Source organism: Oncorhynchus gorbuscha, linkage group LG23 (genome assembly GCF_021184085.1).
Source record: "Oncorhynchus gorbuscha isolate QuinsamMale2020 ecotype Even-year linkage group LG23, OgorEven_v1.0, whole genome shotgun sequence".
NCBI classification, from domain to species: domain Eukaryota; kingdom Metazoa; phylum Chordata; class Actinopteri; order Salmoniformes; family Salmonidae; genus Oncorhynchus; species Oncorhynchus gorbuscha.
In genome coordinates, this window is record NC_060195.1 from 49,607,213 (window position 1) to 49,628,344 (window position 21,132).

Genomic DNA, 21,132 nt, shown 5'->3' on the forward strand with positions numbered 1-21,132 from the left:
AGCCATCATTGATCCATTTTTCATTTTCCATTGGTTTTGTCTTGTCTTCCCACACACCTGTTTTCTATCCCATTCATTAACTGTTGTGTATTTAACCCTCTGTTTCCCCTCATGTCTTCGTCAGAGATGGTTTTATTGTCAGTGTTGTTTATTTGTTGTATAGACTCCATTTACACTCTATTTCGACTCTCCTGCGCCTGACTTCCTTGCCACCTATACACACGGCACTGACACCGTCCTCATGAGAGCCAGTTTAATAATAGCGCTTGATGGTTTTTGCGACTGCACTTGAAATAACTTTGAAAGTTCTTAAAATGTTCCTAATTGACTGACCTTCATGTCTATAAATAATGAAGTACTGTTGTTTCTCTTTGTTTTTTTGAGCTTAATAATATGGATTTGGTCTTTTACCAAATAGGTATATCTTCTGTATACCACCCCTACCTTGTCACAACACAACTGATTGGCTCAATCGCATTAAGAAATTCCACAAATTAACTTTTAATAAGAAACACCTGTTAACTGAATTGCATTCCAGGGGACTACCTCATGCAGCAGGTTGAGAGAATGCCAAGTAGGTGCAAAGCTGTTATCATGGAAGAGGGTGGCTACTTTGAAGAATCTCAAATATAAAATATATTATGGATTTATTTAACGCTTTTTTGGTTACTATATGATTCCATATGTGTTGTTTCATAGTTTTCATGTCTTCACTATTATGCTACAATGTAAAAAAAAGTCAAAATAAAGAAAAGCCCTGTGATGAGTAGGTGTGTCCAAAACTTTTGACTGATTTGTAATGTAATAATAGTAGACGGCTCTACTGCAAATAAATACCTGCTTGCACTTACGTTTACTTGTAAATGAAGTCCATTCATTTATCCTTCTGAGTAAAGACATCAGTGACTGGACTATAAAACTCCTCCCTGTTTGGCCATCAATTTTAGGAGTCTCGGTCTCGATGGAGAAAATGTCAAGGGATGAGAGTTGTCCTTTATCGGTCCAGTTTTGACTATAAATTAATATTTGTTTCAGCGCAGAAAATAACCTCTCTGTTACAGCTGGTATAGTGAGGACCAACTGCAGTAACTTTGTCACCTAGGGAAGAGTGTGTGTGAGGTCATCCTGGAACAACAAGCTGAGGACCTGTCCAGGTGAATGTCTCGTACCATTTGTGAACTGTACAATCTGACAAGATCATGTTGACCCCAATGCTTCCCACAGTTGTGTCAAGTTGGCTGGATGGCTGGACCATTCTTGATACCCACAGGAAACCCAGCAGCATTGAAGTTCCTGCACCTGGCACCTACTGCCATACCCCGTTCAATGGTACTGGTCTTTCCCATTCACCTTCGGAATGGCACACCTACACGATCCGTGTCTCAATAATCTTAAGGCTTAAAAATCCTTCTTTAACCTGTTTCCTCCCCTTCATCTACAGTGATCAATAAGGGATCATAGCTTTCACCTGGTCAGTCTATGTCATTGAAAGAGCATGTGTTCATAATGTTTTGTACACTCACTGCGGTTGCCTCTGGGCCTCTTTCCCTTGGCCTGTTTGATGAGCTGGCACTCTCATCGTTGCCTCATGTTTACTTCGGTAGCAGGTAGCATTATTTAATTTGATCTTTCAAAATCTCACGGTTCTCATTTACCTTTGCATTGTGCATGCTGATGTTCAATCTATGTTATTCATTCAATGCCAGATCTATCTGTGAGCTGCCAAAGGCAAGTTGTTCAAGATGCAGTAACTGGTTCTTGTCCACACACTGTTGCTGGTGGGGAAAAGAAGGCAGGGGAAGGAGTAGAGTCGGCTGCTAGCACCGCAGCCACAGAGCCAGTCTTTCCATTGTTAGCTGGCAGTATAAGGTAGAAAAACGCATGCACAAGTCATGTCAATGCTTCACATTGAGTTTGGAGTTTTAAGGGTGGGAGAAAGGCACACGGCGAGGCTGTCTTTCCCCTGGCCTCCTTAAGCATTTAGTTCCAGACCACTGCAAATTTGGAAGTACTAGTTCAGAAATATATTGTTTTCAAGCAGAAAAGACATGAAGATAACAAAATGATTGATCAAATTAATAATTTGTATTAGTTATTTTATCATTCATTTTAACATCACTGATATATCCCTTAAATCAGCAGTTGTTTTACACATACTTAAATAATACATCAAATCTGGTTGAATTCAGCTCCACAAACACTATACTCACAAACCTTTTTAGCATCTAGCATCTTTTAGTATAGTACCTTTTGTTCTCCTGCTTTCTTTTCTCCAAACCACGTCACTAAAGTAAATTCCGACTGAGACGGAATATGGAGCGTTTATCATCAATGCAGCCTCTGCGAACATTGCAGCGCTGAGCAATACAGATTGAATCGAGAACCTTTGAAAGACAGAGAGGGAAAGAGAGAGAAGAGCAAACATTTTCAGAAAAAGAGAGGGAGAAAGAGAGAGAGAGAGAGAGAGAGAGGAGGAAATCTAAATAAGAAAGAGAGAGAGAGAGAGAGAGAGGAATACAGTGGCTTGCTATTTTGTTGCCTTACAACCTGGAATTAAAATTGATTGTTGGGGGGTTTGTATAATTTAAATTACACAACATGCCTACCACTTTGAAGATGCAAAATAGTTTTATTGTGAAACAAACAAGAAATTAGACAAAAAAAGTGCGCATAACAATTCAACCCCCCCCCCCAAAGTCAATACATAGAAGAGATATCTTTTGTAGCAATTACAGCTGCAAGTATTTTGGGGTATGTCTCTATAAGCTTGGCACATCTAGCCACTGGGATTTTTGCCCATTCTTCAAGGCAAGACTGCTCCAGGTCCTTCAAATTGGATGGGTTCTGCTGGTGTAATCTTTAAATCATACCACATATTCTCAATTGGATTGAGGTCTGGGCTTTGACTAGGCCATCCCAAGACATTTAAATGTTTTCCATTAAACCACTCAACTGTTGCTTTAGCAGTATGTTTAGGGTCATTGTCCTGCTGGAAAGTGAACCTCTGTCCTAGTCTGCAATCTCTGGAAGACTGAAACAGGTTTCCCTCAATAATTTCCCTGTATTTAGTGCCATCCATCATTCCTTCAATTCTGACCAGTTTCCCAGTCCCTGCTGATGGGCAAATTCCTTGATCTGTCCAGAGTACCTTCTTCCATATGTTTAGGGAGTCTCCCCCATGCCCTTTGGCGAACACCAAACATGTTTGCTTATTTTTCTTCCATAAAGTCCAGCTCTGTGGAGTGTACAGCTTAAAGTGGTCCTTATGGAATGTGAGTTTTGGTGGGCGGCCCTCTCTTGGCAGGTTTGTTGTAGTGCCATATTCTTTCCATTTTTTAATAATGGATTTAATGGTGCTCGTGGGATGTTCAAAGTTTTGAATAATAATATTTTATAAACCAACCCAGATCTGTGCTTCTCCACAACTTTGTCCCTGACCTGTTTGGAGAGCTCCTTGGTCTTCATAGTGCCACTTGCTTGGTGGTGCCCCTTGCTTGGTGGTGTTGCAGACTCTGGGGCCTTTCAGAACAGGTGTATATATACTGAGATCATGTGACAGATCAATTGACACTTGCACACAGGTGGAATTTATTTAACTAATTTTGTGACTTCTGAAGGTAATTAGTTGCACCAGATGTTATTTAGTGGCTTCATTGCATCACTCTCTCACTCCACACACAATTAAATTGAGATAAACTTCTTCATCCATCACCATTCAGACAGTTCCAGCTAATGGAAAACCTAAGAAAACACACACTGCCTTATCTAAACATCCCAGAGCTAAGTTGAGTCGGTTCAACCATAGGATAACGACCTTTTTTGCTTAGTTAAAAACCCACAATTCCAGTCCTCTACAACCTGGCTGGAATGGTATTTATTTTATTTTATTACCCCCTGTTTCATGCTTCACAATCCCTTCCTTATGAATTAATATTATTAATCAGATATAATAAAACAGAGTAGAGTTTAATTAGTTATAGTTCTATTTAAAATATACATATTGTTTAGTAATTATTCATAAAACAGTCCATTACATGAAATCCAAATAAAACATCTATTTAAATTACAGGTTGTAATGCAACAAAATAGGAAAAACGCCAAAGAGCTGAATACTTTTGCAATTCACTGTATATACAGAAATTAGAGAAGAAGAGAGGGGAGAACAATTTATATAGAAAAGGAGAGTGGGGTACACCTGAGAGTGGGTCAGGGCCCGGAGAGAGATGAATGAGCCTTTCTGTCTGTCTAGGTAGGCTGATTGGGAGAGTGAGAGTCTATTTAATATATATGTATAAAAAAATATGTGCCATTTAGCAGACACTTTTATCCAAAGCGACTTACAGTCATGTGTGCATACATTCTACGTATGGGTGGTCCCGGGGAACGAACCCACTACCCTGGTGTTACAAGCGCCATGCTCTACCAACTGAGCTACAGAAGGACCATTTGCTTGGATTGCTGGATCTGACGTGAGTAATGTACCCTGGAGCGGCCCACAGACATAACACATGGGGATGGAGGCAGGGGAGTAATAATGGACACTATGCATCTATTCCAAACGTGGTTTGTTTGTGTAACATTATAGAAAAATACATACTATTTACTGTTTAGAGGTAATGGGGAAAAAGGTTAATATGCTTCATTATTGACATCATGTGACATATTAACCTTTTTCCCCATTACCTCTAAACAGTAAATAGTATGTATTTTTCTATAATGTTACACAAACAAAACACGTTTGGAATAGATGCATAGTGTCCATTATTACTCCCCTGCCTCCATCCCCATGTGTTATGTCTGTCTTTTTCTATACTGTCGCTATTGAAATCCATTGTGCATTACACCTGAATCTACTCTGGAAGATTTGACAGGTTTAAGAATATGACAAATATCAGCCTAATGATAATATGCCATGTGCTTTGACAAAACGTATTTATTCTTTAAACTTTATGCCGCACTCAATACCTTAATAACATACTCTGCTCAAATAACGAAACACAATTTCAAACACCTGCTGAAAGACAAGCTATGACTAGTTGCATCCCAATATCATCTCTGGCACTCTCTTGGGAATTGCTTTTATTGTGATGGGACCAGTGTCTTTGATAGATAACTTTTGGAAATATATTGCTCCAGTTTTATGAGTAAAGAAGTCTGAGGGAAAAAGTTTGTTACTATGGCAATACATTCTATAGCAGTTCTTTTTTTTCTTTTGTTATCCTTCTTTTCCTATACCATATCTCTCTGAAAGTCCTGTTCCATTCAACAATGAGGTTTCCCCAGTCATTGTTGGGAAAAAACCTTCAAGTGAAAAGGGTAAAAGAAAGTAGTAGAAAGAGAAAATCGACAAGCATTTCCAACATTGACCAAAATGGGGTCAATTGAGGATTGAGAAACACATATCTGAAGATTCCCATTGTCAGAAAAATGTGTGGATGAGCAAGTGGAATCTCATGCATTATTTATGCACACACACACACACACACACACACACACACACACACACACACACACACACACACACACACACACACACACACACACACACACACACACACACACACACACACACACACACACACACAAATATTGCCAAAAAACACTCTCCCACACAAATTGTATCACGTAAAACACATTTGATATAATGGACGTGATACTGATATTTTTGTGATGCAACAGTTTGTCTTCACAATTTTTTTTACACAATCATTGTGTGTTGTCTGTTTTGTCAAATTAGTTGTACATCAGTTCTACAAACCGAGTGTTTATGCCCTTCACCTGAGGGGGTACCACGTCAAATGGGAGCTTTTGAGACCTGGCCCTGATGTTAGCATGAAATACCGGCCTCTATAGAGTGAACCAATGAGCTCTATTTAGTGTTGACCTCACGCAAAATCTTTCACAGGCCTATAAACGGACACACGAGAGAACCTGTTTTATGGTAGCAGCAACCAGAGAAGTTACATCAAATGAGGAGATATTGTTCAGTGCTGGTGGAATTCATATTCCCATGAACACGTACACACCCGTAGGTCTATGCATGCACACTATGGTACACACAGCCACAGACATGTGTGTACGTATGCACACACACCCACAGACAGAGACACACACACACAAAAACACAGTGTACATTTAATGACAGACCGCCTATCTGAGTTGCCCAAACATTTATTGTTTTTTAAATATAATTTGACATGAAACACAAATAAACACAGAAACCTGAAAACATTACAAAGTGGGGAAGCTAACCAGAATCCTGAAAACATTGCAAAGTGACACTAACATTTTACAGATAATAATTTACACCAAAAGCTGGCCTGGCATGGACAAATCAGATTGATACAGAAAATAATGCAGTATAACGCTATCAAAAGTTAATGGCAGTCAGTTGTTCAGACTTGATGGTTGCAGTTACTTAAATACTTCAAGGATTCAACCAAGTAAGAATGGAACCATGTACAAAAGTATCTTATTTATCCACATGTGTTAGCTGTCAGTCAAACTGCACGAAAGGGAAAAATGTGTTTAGGCATTAACTGAGTAAGTGTTAAGGTCTAGGTTAAGTTTAGGTATTAGGGTTAAGGTTAGGCATTAATTCTGAATGGTTAAGGTTTGGTAAAGGGTTAAAACACAAAAGAAATGCCTAACGCTGGGATTGAACCTGTGATTTCTTGGGGCCATAGCGCATAGTTTTAGCTTATCCTCCTCCCCAATGCCCTAGCTTGTTGCGATCTGACCAAATTAGCAGGCACTCGCGTTGCTCCTAGTCGACGGTTGGAAATTGCAATTATAAACACGACATGCAAGAATTTCAATGATTTTACTGAGTTACAGTTCATATAAGGAAATCAGTCAATTGAAATACATGCATAAGGCCCTAATCTATGGATTTCACACGACTTGGCAGGGGCACAGCCATAGGTGGGCCTGGGAGGGCATAGGCACACCCACTGGGGAGCCAGGCCCAGCCAATCAGAATGAGTTTTTCCTTACAAAAGAGCTTAATTACAGAAAGAAATACTCCTGTCTGGGTGGCTGGTCTTAGACCATCCTACAAGGTGAAGAAGCCAGATATGGAGGTCCGGGACTGGCGTGGTCTGCAGTTGTGAGGCAGGTTGTTTACTCCATGTGTAACTCTCTTATCTTGGCCAGGTCGCAGTTGCAAATGAGAACTTGTTCTCAACTAGCCTACCTGGTTAAATAAAGGTGATTTAAAAAAAATAAAAATAAACTGCCAAATTCGTTAAAACGACCTTGGAGGTGGCTTATGGTAGATAAATGAGCATTAAATTCTCTGGCAACAGCTCTGGGGGACATTCTGGCAGTCGACATGCATGCTCCCTCAAAATTTGAGATTTCTGTGGCATTGTGTTGTGTGACAAAATTGTACATTTTAGAGTGGCAGTTTATTGTCCTCAGTACAAGTTGTACCTGTGTAATGATCATGCTGTTTAATCAGCTTCTTGATATGCCACATCTGTCAGGTGGATGGATTATATTGGCAAAGGAGAAATATTCACCAGCAGGGATGTAAACACATTTTTGTGCAATATTTTAGAGAAATAAGCTTTTAAGTGCATATGGAAAAAATATGGGATATTTTATTTCATCTCATGAAACATGGGACCAACACTTTACATGCTGTGTTTGTTTTCTCCCAGTATAATTTGGCTTGCTATAACATAACCTTACCATTCCAAAAATGGGTTGATGGTGTGTCATCCACTAGAGCTTGGGCTCAAACATTCATCATGCGTTTCTCTACTCATCAGAGAGCAAGATGATGAATGATCCGCTCTTACTCCTATCTCAATAATTCAAAATCCTCCAAAATATGGGAAGATTGTGTGAAAATTGTATTTGAAAAATGTGTCTCTATAACACACATTTGATATAATGTAAAAATTACTTCCCAAGATTAATCTCACAGAAACGTTTATACAGTAAACAGAACCATAGAATGAATCACATAATGCACATGATGTCAGCATCTTTCGAAAATATGCTATTGGCTTACTATTTGGCAGAAATTATACATCAAATCACATTTAGATTCCCATTTATCCTGTATTAAATCAATTGCAGTTAATTCGATTTCATATTATACTTTCAGAAGTTTAAGTGGGTGGGCGTCGTGTAAAGTGAGAGGCCATCCTATCGTCTCTAACCACAGAACATCAGCCATCGTTTTCCTTTCATTTCCAGACGATTCTGCATATTGAATCGTCACCGTTTGTTGTCTGCCAGGAAGTGATCAATTGCGCACGTCCGACATTTGTGTTGGTCTGTCTTGTCGCTTTGGTTTGCAAAGCAGCATGTCCTGTATGAAGAATATAGTTTTCACTTGTTGTATAAATTGTCAGTCTGGTTTTGTGTGCAAGATTACTTTTCAATCAGGTTTTCTATCACCCATTCTCCCTCCATCCAAGACACACTGGCACTGCTGTGCAAAACCAAGCTACCCCTGAATGAACTATCAGTAAAGCCACTATCATTTAATACTGTCTTAAATCAAGTTCTCATTTGGACTACATTGCATGCATTACTCTGTCAATGCGAATAACAAGAAGGAATAGAGCAAAGAAAAACAGCGATAGATCCTTAACTAAATAAAAAAGCAGGCATCACCAGACTAAGAACAAATGATAGACAAAGACAACAAGGCAGTTTAATCATGTATTGTAAATGAATAAAGTCCCCTAGGTAATTTAGTTGGTGCCATGTGGTACCTTGAAACGTACAAGACAATTATTGGAAAACGAGGCGAGACCAAGATTGTTTGTCCATGGCGCCTGTATTTTTCTTATTTGAACACCTATTTAAAGAAGAGAGACATGGAGTTTATCCTGAATAAATGCTCTCACAGGAACAAGTGACATGTTCACCTCGTCTAGGTCCATTTCAATTTTACATTTCCATTAAGGGTGCCATGTTGACTTAGAGTTTCTGGAATCAGCCACAGACATTTTAACACCAGGGTCTTATTCTCGGTCCCATTTCCGATTACCAGGAGCCATTTCTTCAACTACATTAGAGAATTGTGTTCGAGTTTTTATATCTTGGAGGATAAGAACCTATCATTAAAATGTTATTTGTAGTTATTGTTGGCTTTTCCCTCTTAGCTCCAACCATATCTAGCAATAAACTATTGCTCTTACAAAGGCAGGGGAAAGTTTGTAATTTGGGGAAAAAATATAAAGAAATAAAGATGTTTTTTAAAGAAAGACAGATTTTTAGTCATAACGTTGTTGTGAATGGTTGTTCCTCTTCTTTATGGTCCTCATACGTACAACATTCGTGAAGCTGACACCACAAGTGAGAGACACACCACACAATGATATGTTTGCTAATCATATCGTGTGTAGGGATGAAGTTTAGATTAACACTAATTAAACAGAGTATTAAAATGGATATTGGCTTTTTGTAACCGGGACAGAGGATCATAACAATAGGAACAGATTGTAGATAAACAAGGTCAAATTGACGCCAGGGAGAGCAGTAAACGATACTAAGTGTGGTGCATGCTACTCCACGCTGATCAACGAAGAGAGAGACAGACAAGTCATGAATTCCCTGTAAAACTTTACTTAAAGCCTGCAGTTATAATGCATTGTAGGGCTCATAATACTTATAAAGCATTACACCAACAGGCTATAGGTAGAGTGTTACCGAATTCCCTCACAGGCGTTTGTCATACCAAGATTAAGAGACACCTACGATTGAACAATGTCTTTTACAAGGTATGTGCGAGTTTATGCATGTGCTCATTGGAGTCAAATAATCTCCTAAAGTCTCTGTGACATACTGTTATCGAACACGGACCATAAGCATATCACAGCAGTGTCTCTATTGCCGTTCATATATTCAACGCCTCTCTGCTGAGAGAGAAAAGGTCTAAGGGGGATAAGGTTAGGACATGGAAAGAGGCCTATTTTCATTTCCTAAGGGGAGGAAAAGTAAAGGTGAAACAGCGAGGGCATTGAAATTGTATAATTGTGTAATCCTGCATAGGATCCTTTGTGTGTGTGTGTGTGTGTCGTGTGTGTCTGTATGTGTGTGTCTGTGCGTGGAAATAAATAAGCATGTAATGTGTGTGGCCTTCTGTGCATTTTGGATTTCATGGTGTTTCTGCACATTTTGGGTTTCATCGGTTCATTACTTCATTTGACTGTGTTATGATTATTCTAAGCAGTTCTGATGAGACAGAGGCTGTCCTAATATGGACACCGTAAAGCAGCATAATCTAAATGGTGTCAGTTCTTTGCTACATTGTGGATTGTTGCAAAGTATAGTGTTTTACCACACACTAAAAGGAGGATTTAGTCCTTTCCATGGCACAGTCAATAATACAGATATATCAGTATACAGCTATTTGTAAACATGTTTAAGATGAGGAAGCAATGAGATCCGCATTGCAGGAGCTCTTCAAAATACAGCTGTTTATAACCATAAAATGGAAGTTTTGAGCATGTCTAAAGCTGAGCACGATCAATTTGCCTCCGCTACGGTTGGTGGGTGAGGACATGGGGTGGGTGAGTACACTGCAGAGAAACTCAAGCATGAAGGTTGACTTGGACTAAAACAGCTTTTCTGTACCATGTATAGCCAGAACACCGTTGAGCAAAGAGCAAGTCCACCTGCGGTATACAGACCAATCACATAATGCATGGATGGATCTGAAACATTGCAATTTGCAAACAGGTACATTGAAACATATTCTTAGCATGAATTTTCCTTCGGACCATGAAATAACAAAGCAAATACTTGTTACAGCAGGTACAACATGGTTTTTCATATGTTCAACGCGAGGATGGTAGATACACTGTGGCTGTGGTACCTTCCCTCAATAAAAAGCTTCAACAGCATTTCAGAGGAGGTAATAACTGTCTGTGGAAAACAGCTTTACCGGATATTTCACACAAGATTTATACGTTTGTAATTGTAACATGTTCCATGTATTTGAAAGGACTTGATAACCTCTTTCCAATACATTTTAAATGTATTTCGTGAAAAAAAAAACTGCACTCCAAACAAGCGTTTTAGCTGTTTGTGAAAGCGAAGGCGGAATAGAATGCATATAACATGGTACAATTCGGGGCCTCCTGAGTGCCGCAGCGGTCTAAGGCCCTGCATCGCAGGCTATGTCACAACCAGCTGTGACCGGGAGTCCCATAGAGCGGCGCACAATTGGCTCAGCGTCGTCCAGGTTAGGGGAGGGTTTGACCGAGGGCGCATTACTTGGCTCATCATGCTCTAATGATTTTTGTGGTGGGCTGTGCGCCTGCAGGCTGACCTCAGTCGTCAGTTGAACAGTGTTTGGTGCAGCTGGCTTCAAGGTTAAGCAGGTGGGTGTTAAGGAGGGCACTTTGGCGGGTCATGTTTTGGAGGATGTACGACTCGACCTTCGCCTCTCCCGAGCCCTTTGGGGAGTTGCAGCGATGAGGCAAGATTGTAATTGGGAGTAAAAGGGGGTGAAATACGAAAATATTTAATAATTTAATTTGTGTTCAAATTAAATGTGCTATTGTGTAATTATAGTATTTCCAACTAGTTTTAAACATATACTGTACATTTCCGGTAGGGAGCTATAAGACACCAACCACCAAGCTACTGTATCAATAGTCTTTGGGTGACAGATCTTCTATGTTTGCCTGGTTACCCATCCACATCTCCGGCCAAATGCCACACCCACTAAAGTTTTGGAATTTTGCCTTCTTAAATGCGAACAAAGTCAAACCGTTCTGGTTGGCCCTAGAAACCGATGGGTTGGGCCTATACACATCTTCACGTCAGCACAAACGACTTCCAAAGTAGTAGGTTCAGACTGATGTACGGAGCGATTGATAGACAAGCAAAATTAAATTCAGGATGAGTAATCAGACAACTTCTACATTGAGTGTATAAAACATTAGGAACACCTTCCTATTGAGTTGCACCCCCTTTTGCCCTCAGAACAACCTCAACTCTTTGGAGCATGAACACTACAAGGTGTTGAAAGCATTCCAAAGGCTGCCCCATGTTGACTCCAATGCTTCCCACAGTTTTGTCAAGCTGGTTGGATGTCCTTTGGGTGGTGGACGATTCTTGATACACACGGGAAACTGTTGAGCGTGAAAAACCCAACAGCTTTGCAGTTCTTCACACAAGGCACTTAAATATTTTGTCTTGCCCATTCACCCTCTGAATGGCACACATACACAATGTTTTGTACACTCAGTGTATGTGGTCGTATGCTCTCTTTTCCTCATTGTGTGATACAGTTTGGCATTGATTTATAAAAACAATAATACGGAAACATTTACATTACATATACAGCACACACACATTTAAGTACTACATAAAAGATCAACATTCCATTTTGTATTTGAAATACCTTGTATGTTCAGGTAATCAGTCCTATAAATTAACCACACATACAGTGGGTATCATAAGTATTCACACCCCTTGCATTTTCTTTTGTCGTTGATCTACACATAATACTCCATATTGTTAAAGTGAAAAGAGAATTCTACAAATGTGTACAAATGAGTGTACAAATGAACTGTGTGTACAAAGTAAAACCTAAATAACTAAAATATATTTGTTGCATAAGTATTCACCACCTTTGTTTAGGCAAACCTAAATCAGTTCAGTAGTAAAATATATGGACTAACTGTGTGAAATAACAGGGGTTGGCATAATTTTTTTATGACTATCCCTTCCTCTGTCCCCCATACATACAACATCTGTAAGGCCCCTCAGTCAAGTATTGAATTTAGCACAAACTCAACTACAAAGACCAGGAAGCTTTTTGAAAGCCTCATAAAGAAGGGCAGTGATTGATGGATGGGTAACAATAACAAGTCTGACATTTAAGCTTAATCAAGTTTTCTCAAAGCGTGCAGTGTATAATGTCAGAACATCTGCGGTCTCAGCCGCTGCCTGTCACCAAGGGAGTACTCCAAGGCTCGATTTTAGGCCCCACACTCTTCTCAATTTACATCAACAACATAGGTCAGGCAGTAGGCAGTAGGAAGCTCTTTCATCCATGTACTGTATATGCATGATACAGCCCCTCCTCTGATTTTGTGTTAAACACTCTAAAACAAAGCTTTCTTAGTGTCCAACATGCTTTCTCTGCCATTATCCATTTCTGAACGGCACACATACACAATGTTTTGTACACTCAGTGTATGGGCCTTATCCTATCTTTTCCCAACAAAGGTCATATGGTTTGGTAAGAAGAAGGCCCCTCTCCCGACAGGTGTGATTACTACCTCTGAGGGTTTAGAGCTTGAGGTAGTCACCTCATACAAGTACTTTGGAGCATGGCTAGACAGTACACTGTCCCTCTCTCAGTGCATATCAAAGCTGCAGGCTAAAGTTAAATCTAGACTTAGTTTCCTCTATCATAATCGCTCCTCTTCATCCCAACTGCCAAACTAACCCTGATTCAGATGACCATTTTACCATTGCCAGATTACGGAGATGTAATTTATAGATTGGCAGTTAAGGGTGCTCTCGAGCGGCTAGATGTTCTTTACCATTCGGCCATCAGAAATGCCACCAATGCTCCTTACACATCACTGTACTCTATACTCCTCTGTAAACTGGTCATATCTGTATAACCGTCGCAAGACCCACTGCTTGATGCTTATTTATAAAATCTTCTTAGGCCTCACTCCCCCTATCTGACATAGCCTCCATCCCCGCAGGAGGCCTTTTGCCTTGTAAATTAGAATTTATTCTTAACTGACTTGCCTGGTTATGTAAAGGTTAAATACAACAAATAAAAAAACAATTATGCTGTTGATTATGTTTTAAACCACCCAGTCACATCAAAGATACAGTTGCCCTAATGAAATGAGCTGCAGAACAGGAAGAAAACTGCTCAAGGATGTCACCATGATAAAACCGTTGATGATTTTAAAACAGCTACAGATTTAAATGGCTGTGATGGGAGAAAACGGAGGATGGATCAAAAACATTGTAGTGACTCCACAATAACGACCTAAATGACAGCATGAAAAGAAGAATACAAACATACAGAATAAAACATGCATACGTATGCAACAAGGCACTAAAGTAATACTGGAAAAAAAACATGGCACAGGAATACACTTTTTGACCTAAATGCAAAGCCTTATGTTAGGGGTAGTCTTAGAGTCTTAGAGTGATCATCTTAATTTACCGAGGTTAGCTAGCCAGCTATTTGTCGTCCTTAACGTAGGAGACTCTGCTAGCTAGCCAACAGCTAGCCAACAGCTAGCCAACAGCTAGCCAACGTCTACCGAATAGACTCACAACCCGGTCGCATTCACAGGTAGTATCACATTTTAATTTCATTTCTTTACAGTACAACGGTTTGATTTGTTTGATCGTAGCTAGCTACATAGCTAGCTACATAGCCGTCCTTGTATCAAAGATAATTGTGTAGTCTAGAGCGATTTTCTAGGTTAGCTAGCCAGCTATTGTCGTTCTTTTAACGCAACGTAACGTAAACAACACTGCTAGCTAGCCAGCTAGCCCCCGAATAGCAGCACTGTCGAAACTATTACACTCAACGGAACGACTTGATTAGTGTAGTGTCAACAACGCACCCACTGCCAGCTAGCCTACTTCAGCAGTACTGTATCATTTTAATCATTTTAGTCAATAAGATTCTTGCTACTGTAACAGTTTAATTTTAAACCGTCCCCTCGCCCATGCCCGGGCGTCGAACCAGGGACCTTCTGCACACATCAACAACAGTCGCCCACGAAGCATCGTTACCCATCGCTCCACAAAAGCCACGGCCCTTGCAGAGCAAGGGGAAACACTACTTCAAGGTCTCAGAGCAAGTGACGTAACCGATTGAAACGCTATTTAGCGCACACCGCTAACTAAGCTAGCCGTTTCACATCCGTTACACTCACCCCCCTTTTGACCTTCCTCCTTTTTTCCGCAGCAACCAGTAATCCGGGTCAACAGCATCAATGTAACAGTATAATTTTAAACCGTCCCCTCGCCCATACCCATACCTCGCCCATACCCATACCCGGCGTGGCTTGATGACTCATTGCGAGCTCACAGAACAGGGCTCCGGGCAGCCGAACGGAAATGGAGGAAAACTCGCCTCCCTGCGGACCTGGCATCCTTTCACTCCCTCCTCTCTACATTTTCCTCCTCTGTCTCTGCTGCTAAAGCCACTGTCTACCACTCTAAATTCCAAGCATCTGCCTCTAACCCTAGGAAGCTCTTTGCCACCTTCTCCTCCCTCCTGAATCCTTCCCCCCCCTCCCTCTCTGCAGATAACTTCGTCAACCATTTTGAAAAGAAGGTCGACGACATCCGATCCTCGTTTGCTAAGTCAAACGACACCGCTGGTTCTGCTCACACTGCCCTACCCTGTGCTCTGACCTCTTTCTCCCCTCTCTCTCCAGATGAAATCTCGCGTCTTGTGACGGGCGGCCGCCCAACAACCTGCCCGCTTGACCCTATCCCCTCCTCTCTTCTCCAGACCATTTCCGGAGACCTTCTCCCTTACCTCACCTCGCTCATCAACTCATCCCTGACCGCTGGCTACGTCCCTTCAGTCTTCAAGAGAGCGAGAGTTGCACCCCTTCTGAAAAAACCTACACTCGATCCCTCCGATGTCAACAATTACAGACCAGTATCCCTTCTTTCTTTTCTCTCCAAAACTCTTGAACGTGCCGTCCTTGGCCAGCTCTCCCGCTATCTCTCTCTGAATGACCTTCTTGATCCAAATCAGTCAGGTTTCAAGACTAGTCATTCAACTGAGACTGCTCTCCTCTGTATCACGGAGGCGCTCCGCACTGCTAAAGCTAACTCTCTCTCCTCTGCTCTCATCCTTCTAGATCTATCGGCTGCCTTCGATACTGTGAACCATCAGATCCTCCTCTCCACCCTCTCCGAGTTGGGCATCTCCGGCGCGGCCCACGCTTGGATTGCGTCCTACCTGACAGGTCGCTCCTACCAGGTGGCGTGGCGAGAATCTGTCTCCTCACCACGCGCTCTCACCACTGGTGTCCCCCAGGGCTCTGTTCTAGGCCCTCTCCTATTCTCGCTATACACCAAGTCACTTGGCTCTGTCATAACCTCACATGGTCTCTCCTATCATTGCTATGCAGACGACACACAATTAATCTTCTCCTTTCCCCCTTCTGATGACCAGGTGGCGAATCGCATCTCTGCATGTCTGGCAGACATATCAGTGTGGATGACGGATCACCACCTCAAGCTGAACCTCGGCAAGACGGAGCTGCTCTTCCTCCCGGGGAAGGACTGCCCGTTCCATGATCTCGCCATCACGGTTGACAACTCCATTGTGTCCTCCTCCCAAAGCGCTAAGAACCTTGGCGTGATCCTGGACAACACCCTGTCGTTCTCAACCAACATCAAGGCGGTGGCCCGTTCCTGTAGGTTCATGCTCTACATCATCCGCAGAGTACGACCCTGCCTCACACAGGAAGCGGCGCAGGTCCTAATCCAGGCACTTGTCATCTCCCGTCTGGATTACTGCAACTCGCTGTTGGCTGGGCTCCCTGCCTGTGCCATTAAACCCCTTCAACTCATCCAGAACGCCGCAGCCCGTCTGGTGTTCAACCTTCCCAAGTTCTCTCACGTCACCCCGCTCCTCCGTTCTCTCCACTGGCTTCCAGTTGAAGCTCGCATCCGCTACAAGACCATGGTGCTTGCCTACGGAGCTGTGAGGGGAACGGCACCTCAGTACCTCCAGGCTCTGATCAGGCCCTACACCCAAACAAGGGCACTGCGTTCATCCACCTCTGGCCTGCTCGCCTCCCTACCACTGAGGAAGTACAGCTCCCGCTCAGCCCAGTCAAAACTGTTCGCTGCTCTGGCCCCCCAATGGTGGAACAAACTCCCTCACGACGCCAGGACAGCGGAGTCAATCACCACCTTCCGGAGACACCTGAAACCCCACCTCTTTAAGGAATACCTAGGATAGGATAACTAATCCCTCTCACCCCCCCTTTAAGATTTAGATGCACTATTGTAAAGTGACTGTTCCACTGGATGTCATAAGGTGAATGCACCAATTTGTAAGTCGCTCTGGATAAGAGCGTCTGCTAAATGACTTAAATGTAAATGTAGGGGTAAATCCAATAAAACACATAATTGACTAAATGCCACCTTATTTTCAAGTATGGTGTTAGCTTCATCATGGTATAGGTATGATTGACAAAAATAAATGGGATGGAGCTGAGCACAGGAAAAACTGCTTAAGTCTGCTTAATACCAAACACTGGGAGAGGAATTCACCTTTCCGTGGAACAATAACCTACAACACAAGGCCAAATCTACACTGGAGTTGCTTACTATGAAGACAGTGAATGTCCCTGAGTGGCCCAGTTACAGTTGACTTAAATCTGCTTGAAGATGTATGGCAAGACTTTAAATTGATGTCTAGTCATGATCCCCAAAGGTGTTTCTAACATGTATTGACTCAGGAGGGTAAATACTTATCAAATCAATATATATTAGTGTTTTATTTTTCATTAGACATTTTCTTCCACTTTGACATTACAGAGTGCATTGAGTAGATCGTTGACAAAAAAAATGTAAATTAAATACATTTTAATCCCAGTATGTAACACAATAAAACGTGAAGAAATCAGGAGCGAACAAGCAAAGAAAATGCACAAGCATTCTGTCAGTTGCCATCCCTGGTCACAACTACCAGTGTACCCACTGCTACAGCAGTGTGTTCCCCTATACAGGGTCCATATTAGGAAGAAGTCCTGCAGAGAATGAGGCTGTCCTAATATGGACACTGTACCCCTAGCCCCCTTCACAAAGAATCAGTAGGTCCCCGCGGTGCTCACTGTGGTATAACTGATCTTGGACATGGACAAAGGACCCATAGTCCCCGTCACTGTCATCTCATCATCCCCGCCGTTCCGCCTCTCCCGGCGGCGCCAACAGCAGGGCGGACGGCTGTGGGCGAAGGTGGTGAGCAACGCCTTGCGGAAGCGTGTATTCATAAAACAATAGATAACGGGGTTGACGCACACCGATGTGTAGCTCAATAGGTGGATGAACGAGATGGGTGCCCCCGAGAGGAGCCGGTGGGCTGAGCTGATGTGAAATGCCTTCCACGTGTTGGCCGTGTACAGGGGCATCCAGCAGAGGAAGAAGAGAATGGCAGTGATAATGAGCATGCGGATCACGCGCTTCTTGGCCAAGAGTTTAGCCTCCGAGGTATTGCTTCGAGGGTGCTCGGCGGACACTCTGGGTTTAGGAGGGGCCGGAGTTGGGGTGGTGAGGGTGGACAGCTCCATGGACGGTGGCTTCTTCGTTATCTGGATGTAGCAGCCATCATCGTCTGTGTCGTTGTTGCTGGTGGTCACAGTGGTGTTTACGCCATTCTTCAGTGCTGTGGAATGTACATGGAAGTGTGTAAGTGGGTCTGAATTGGGTGTAAGTGTGTAGGTGAGTAAGTGTGTAGGTTGAAGACAGAGCACATTACTAATAATATAATGGGAAAAGAGTTGGTGACATAAGCCTGCATTGTGGGGAACATGCATTCACAAATAAACAGGCTTTATGAGAAAATAGTTACTGTATGAATGAAAAACCCTTATTCTGGCCCCAGCCTTACCAGCCTTTTTAAAAACCCTAATCCTAGTCCTTGCCCTCATTGCTTCTGCCCAGCACCACCCTATTTCAAAACCCCAACCCCAATCCCTAACCCAAAACCTCAACTTCATGTACATAACTTTCTATTTGTGAGAAACAAATTAGTTGTTCAATCATATCCATGGCAGGAGATACATGTGGTGTAGGAGTCTCACAACTGTTCTCTCTGTTTTGGTCCAGCTCAAACTTCATCCGCCGGTACAGCTCTCTGGAGATGAGTCCATAGGCAACGATCATCACAACCCCAGGGATGAAGAACAAGATTAAAAGCAACAGCATGTACCTTAGAAAAAAGGAGAGAAAGAAAGAGGGAAAGAGAAGTAAACATGGAGTGATTGAAAAAGAGGGAAATTGAGAGAAAAAGGGAGGGAAAGAAAGAGGGAGAGAAAGACAGAGGTAAAGAGGGACAGGAAGCCAGACAGGAAGAGAAAAAAGTTACTTTGATCATTGTGGTAATAAAATAAAATAATATTTCTATGGAGGTAAATAACATTTTTCCAATTATCTTCACATCAATGCGGATACTATCAACTTGGCCGTGTACAAAAAAAGTACAAATCCACTATTGTTCATTCCACACACTTTGAGAATTAGTAGAGAGGAAGCCTTTATTTTGCGTTGTGTGAAATTCTAATGGGTGCGTGGGTGTTTTCCTCTGAACATCCTCCATGGATGGTTCATTTTTAATCTCCCATCAGCTTTTGCAGCAGGTTAGGCTCTCATTCATTCATTCATTCATTCATTCATTCATTCATTCATTCATTCATTCATTAATGCAGCCTCTGATACTCAAAGCTTTTCATCAGTACTCTGTTTGATAGTGGGTCACACATTAGGGATTGGGGGACAAGCGGTGACAGGAAGGAAGGACATACAGAGAGGCAGTAAATAGATGAGGTTTCGGTTCATCTTTTGTTTAGTCTTTGATCCTTATTCTCTATTGTCAGAGAAGAACATTGGAAAGGGGCGAGGAGCAAGTGCTATACTAATACTTCTGTTTCACATTATTTGACAATTCTTCATGGCCCGGCATCATAAGTAAGCATAATTAGACACGCTGATTCAATAGCCAATTTGGGGAGTAGCCCGTAATGGACTCAAATAGTCCCTGTGACTGTCAGTCCAACACCTTAGCCATTACACCAAAGAGGTCACCAAAAGTACAAAAGTACTAAGGTCACAAGTTATATTTCAATAGCATATTTTCTGAAATATATTGTAATAATTCAAAAATGATAGGTATTATATTGTGTGTGCTTGTTGATTACATCTACTGTCACTGCTGCTTTGATCATTTTTTGAATATCAATACAAATTCAAATATAAATCCTATTAAAATGATTGTGCCTGCCATTGTTCATCGACTACAGCTCGGCATTCAACACCATAGTACCCTCCAAGCTCGTCATCAAGCTCGAGACCCTGGGTCTCGACCCCGCCCTGTGCAACTGGGTACTGGACTTCCTGACGGGCCGCCCCCAGGTGGTGAGGGTAGGCAACAACATCTCCTCCCCGCTGATCCTCAACACGGGGGCCCAACAAGGGTGCGTTCTGAGCCCTCTCCTGTACTCCCTGTTCACCCACGACTGCGTGGCCACGCACGCCTCCAACTCAATCATCAAGTTTGCGGACGACACAACAGTGGTAGGCTTGATTACCAACAACGACGAGACGGCCTACAGGGAGGAGGTGAGGGCCCTTGGAGTGTGGTGTCAGGAAAATAACCTCACACTCAACGTCAACAAAACTAAGGAGATGATTGTGGACTTCAGGAAACAGCAGAGGGAACACCCCCTATCCACATCGATGGAACAGTAGTGGAGAGGGTAGCTAGTTTTAAGTTCCTCGGCATACACATCACAGACAAACTGAATTGGTCCACTCACACTGACAGCGTCGTGAAGAAGCGCAGCAGCGCCTATTCAACCTCAGGAGGCTGAAGAAATTCAGCTTGTCACCAAAAGCACTCACAAACTTCTACAGATGCACAATCGAGAGCATCCTGGCGGGCTGTATCACCGCCTGGTACGGCAACTGCTCCGCCCTCAACCGTAAGGCTCTCCAGAGGGTAGTGAGGACTGCACAACGCATCACCGGGGGCAAACTACCTGCCCTCCAGGACACCTACACCACCCGTTGTTACAGGAAGGCCATAAAGATCATCAAGGACATCAACCACCCGAACCACTGCCTGTTCACCCCGCTATCATCCAGAAGGCGAGGTCAGTACAGGTGCATCAAAGCTGGGACCGAGAGACTGAAAAACAGCTTCTATCTCAAGGCCATCAGACTGTTAAACAGCCACCACTAACATTGAGTGGCTGCTGCCAACACACTGTCATTGACACTGACCCAACTCCAGCCATTTTAATAATGGAAATTGATGGGAAATGATGTAAATATATCACTAGCCACTTTAAACAATGCTACCTTATATAATGTTACTTACCCTACATTATTCATCTCATATGCATATGTATATACTGTACT

At 42.3% G+C, this 21,132-nt stretch overlaps 1 protein-coding gene across 3 annotated transcripts in view; it reads right to left on the reverse strand.

Annotated features, from left to right (window-relative positions):
* Nucleotides 1-17,462: 17,462 nt before the first annotated feature.
* Nucleotides 17,463-21,132, reverse strand: part of LOC124011487 (cholecystokinin receptor-like) — a 28,433-nt gene continuing 24,763 nt past the window's right edge. For all 3 annotated transcript variants that reach the window (XM_046324916.1, XM_046324915.1, XM_046324917.1), the window contains 2 exons: nucleotides 18,798-18,925; nucleotides 17,463-18,379 (listed from right to left, as the gene is read on the reverse strand). In XM_046324916.1, the coding sequence (XP_046180872.1) occupies nucleotides 17,805-18,379; nucleotides 18,798-18,925 (703 nt within the window). In that variant the 3' untranslated portion in view covers nucleotides 17,463-17,804. The remainder of the gene's footprint in view (nucleotides 18,380-18,797; nucleotides 18,926-21,132) is intronic.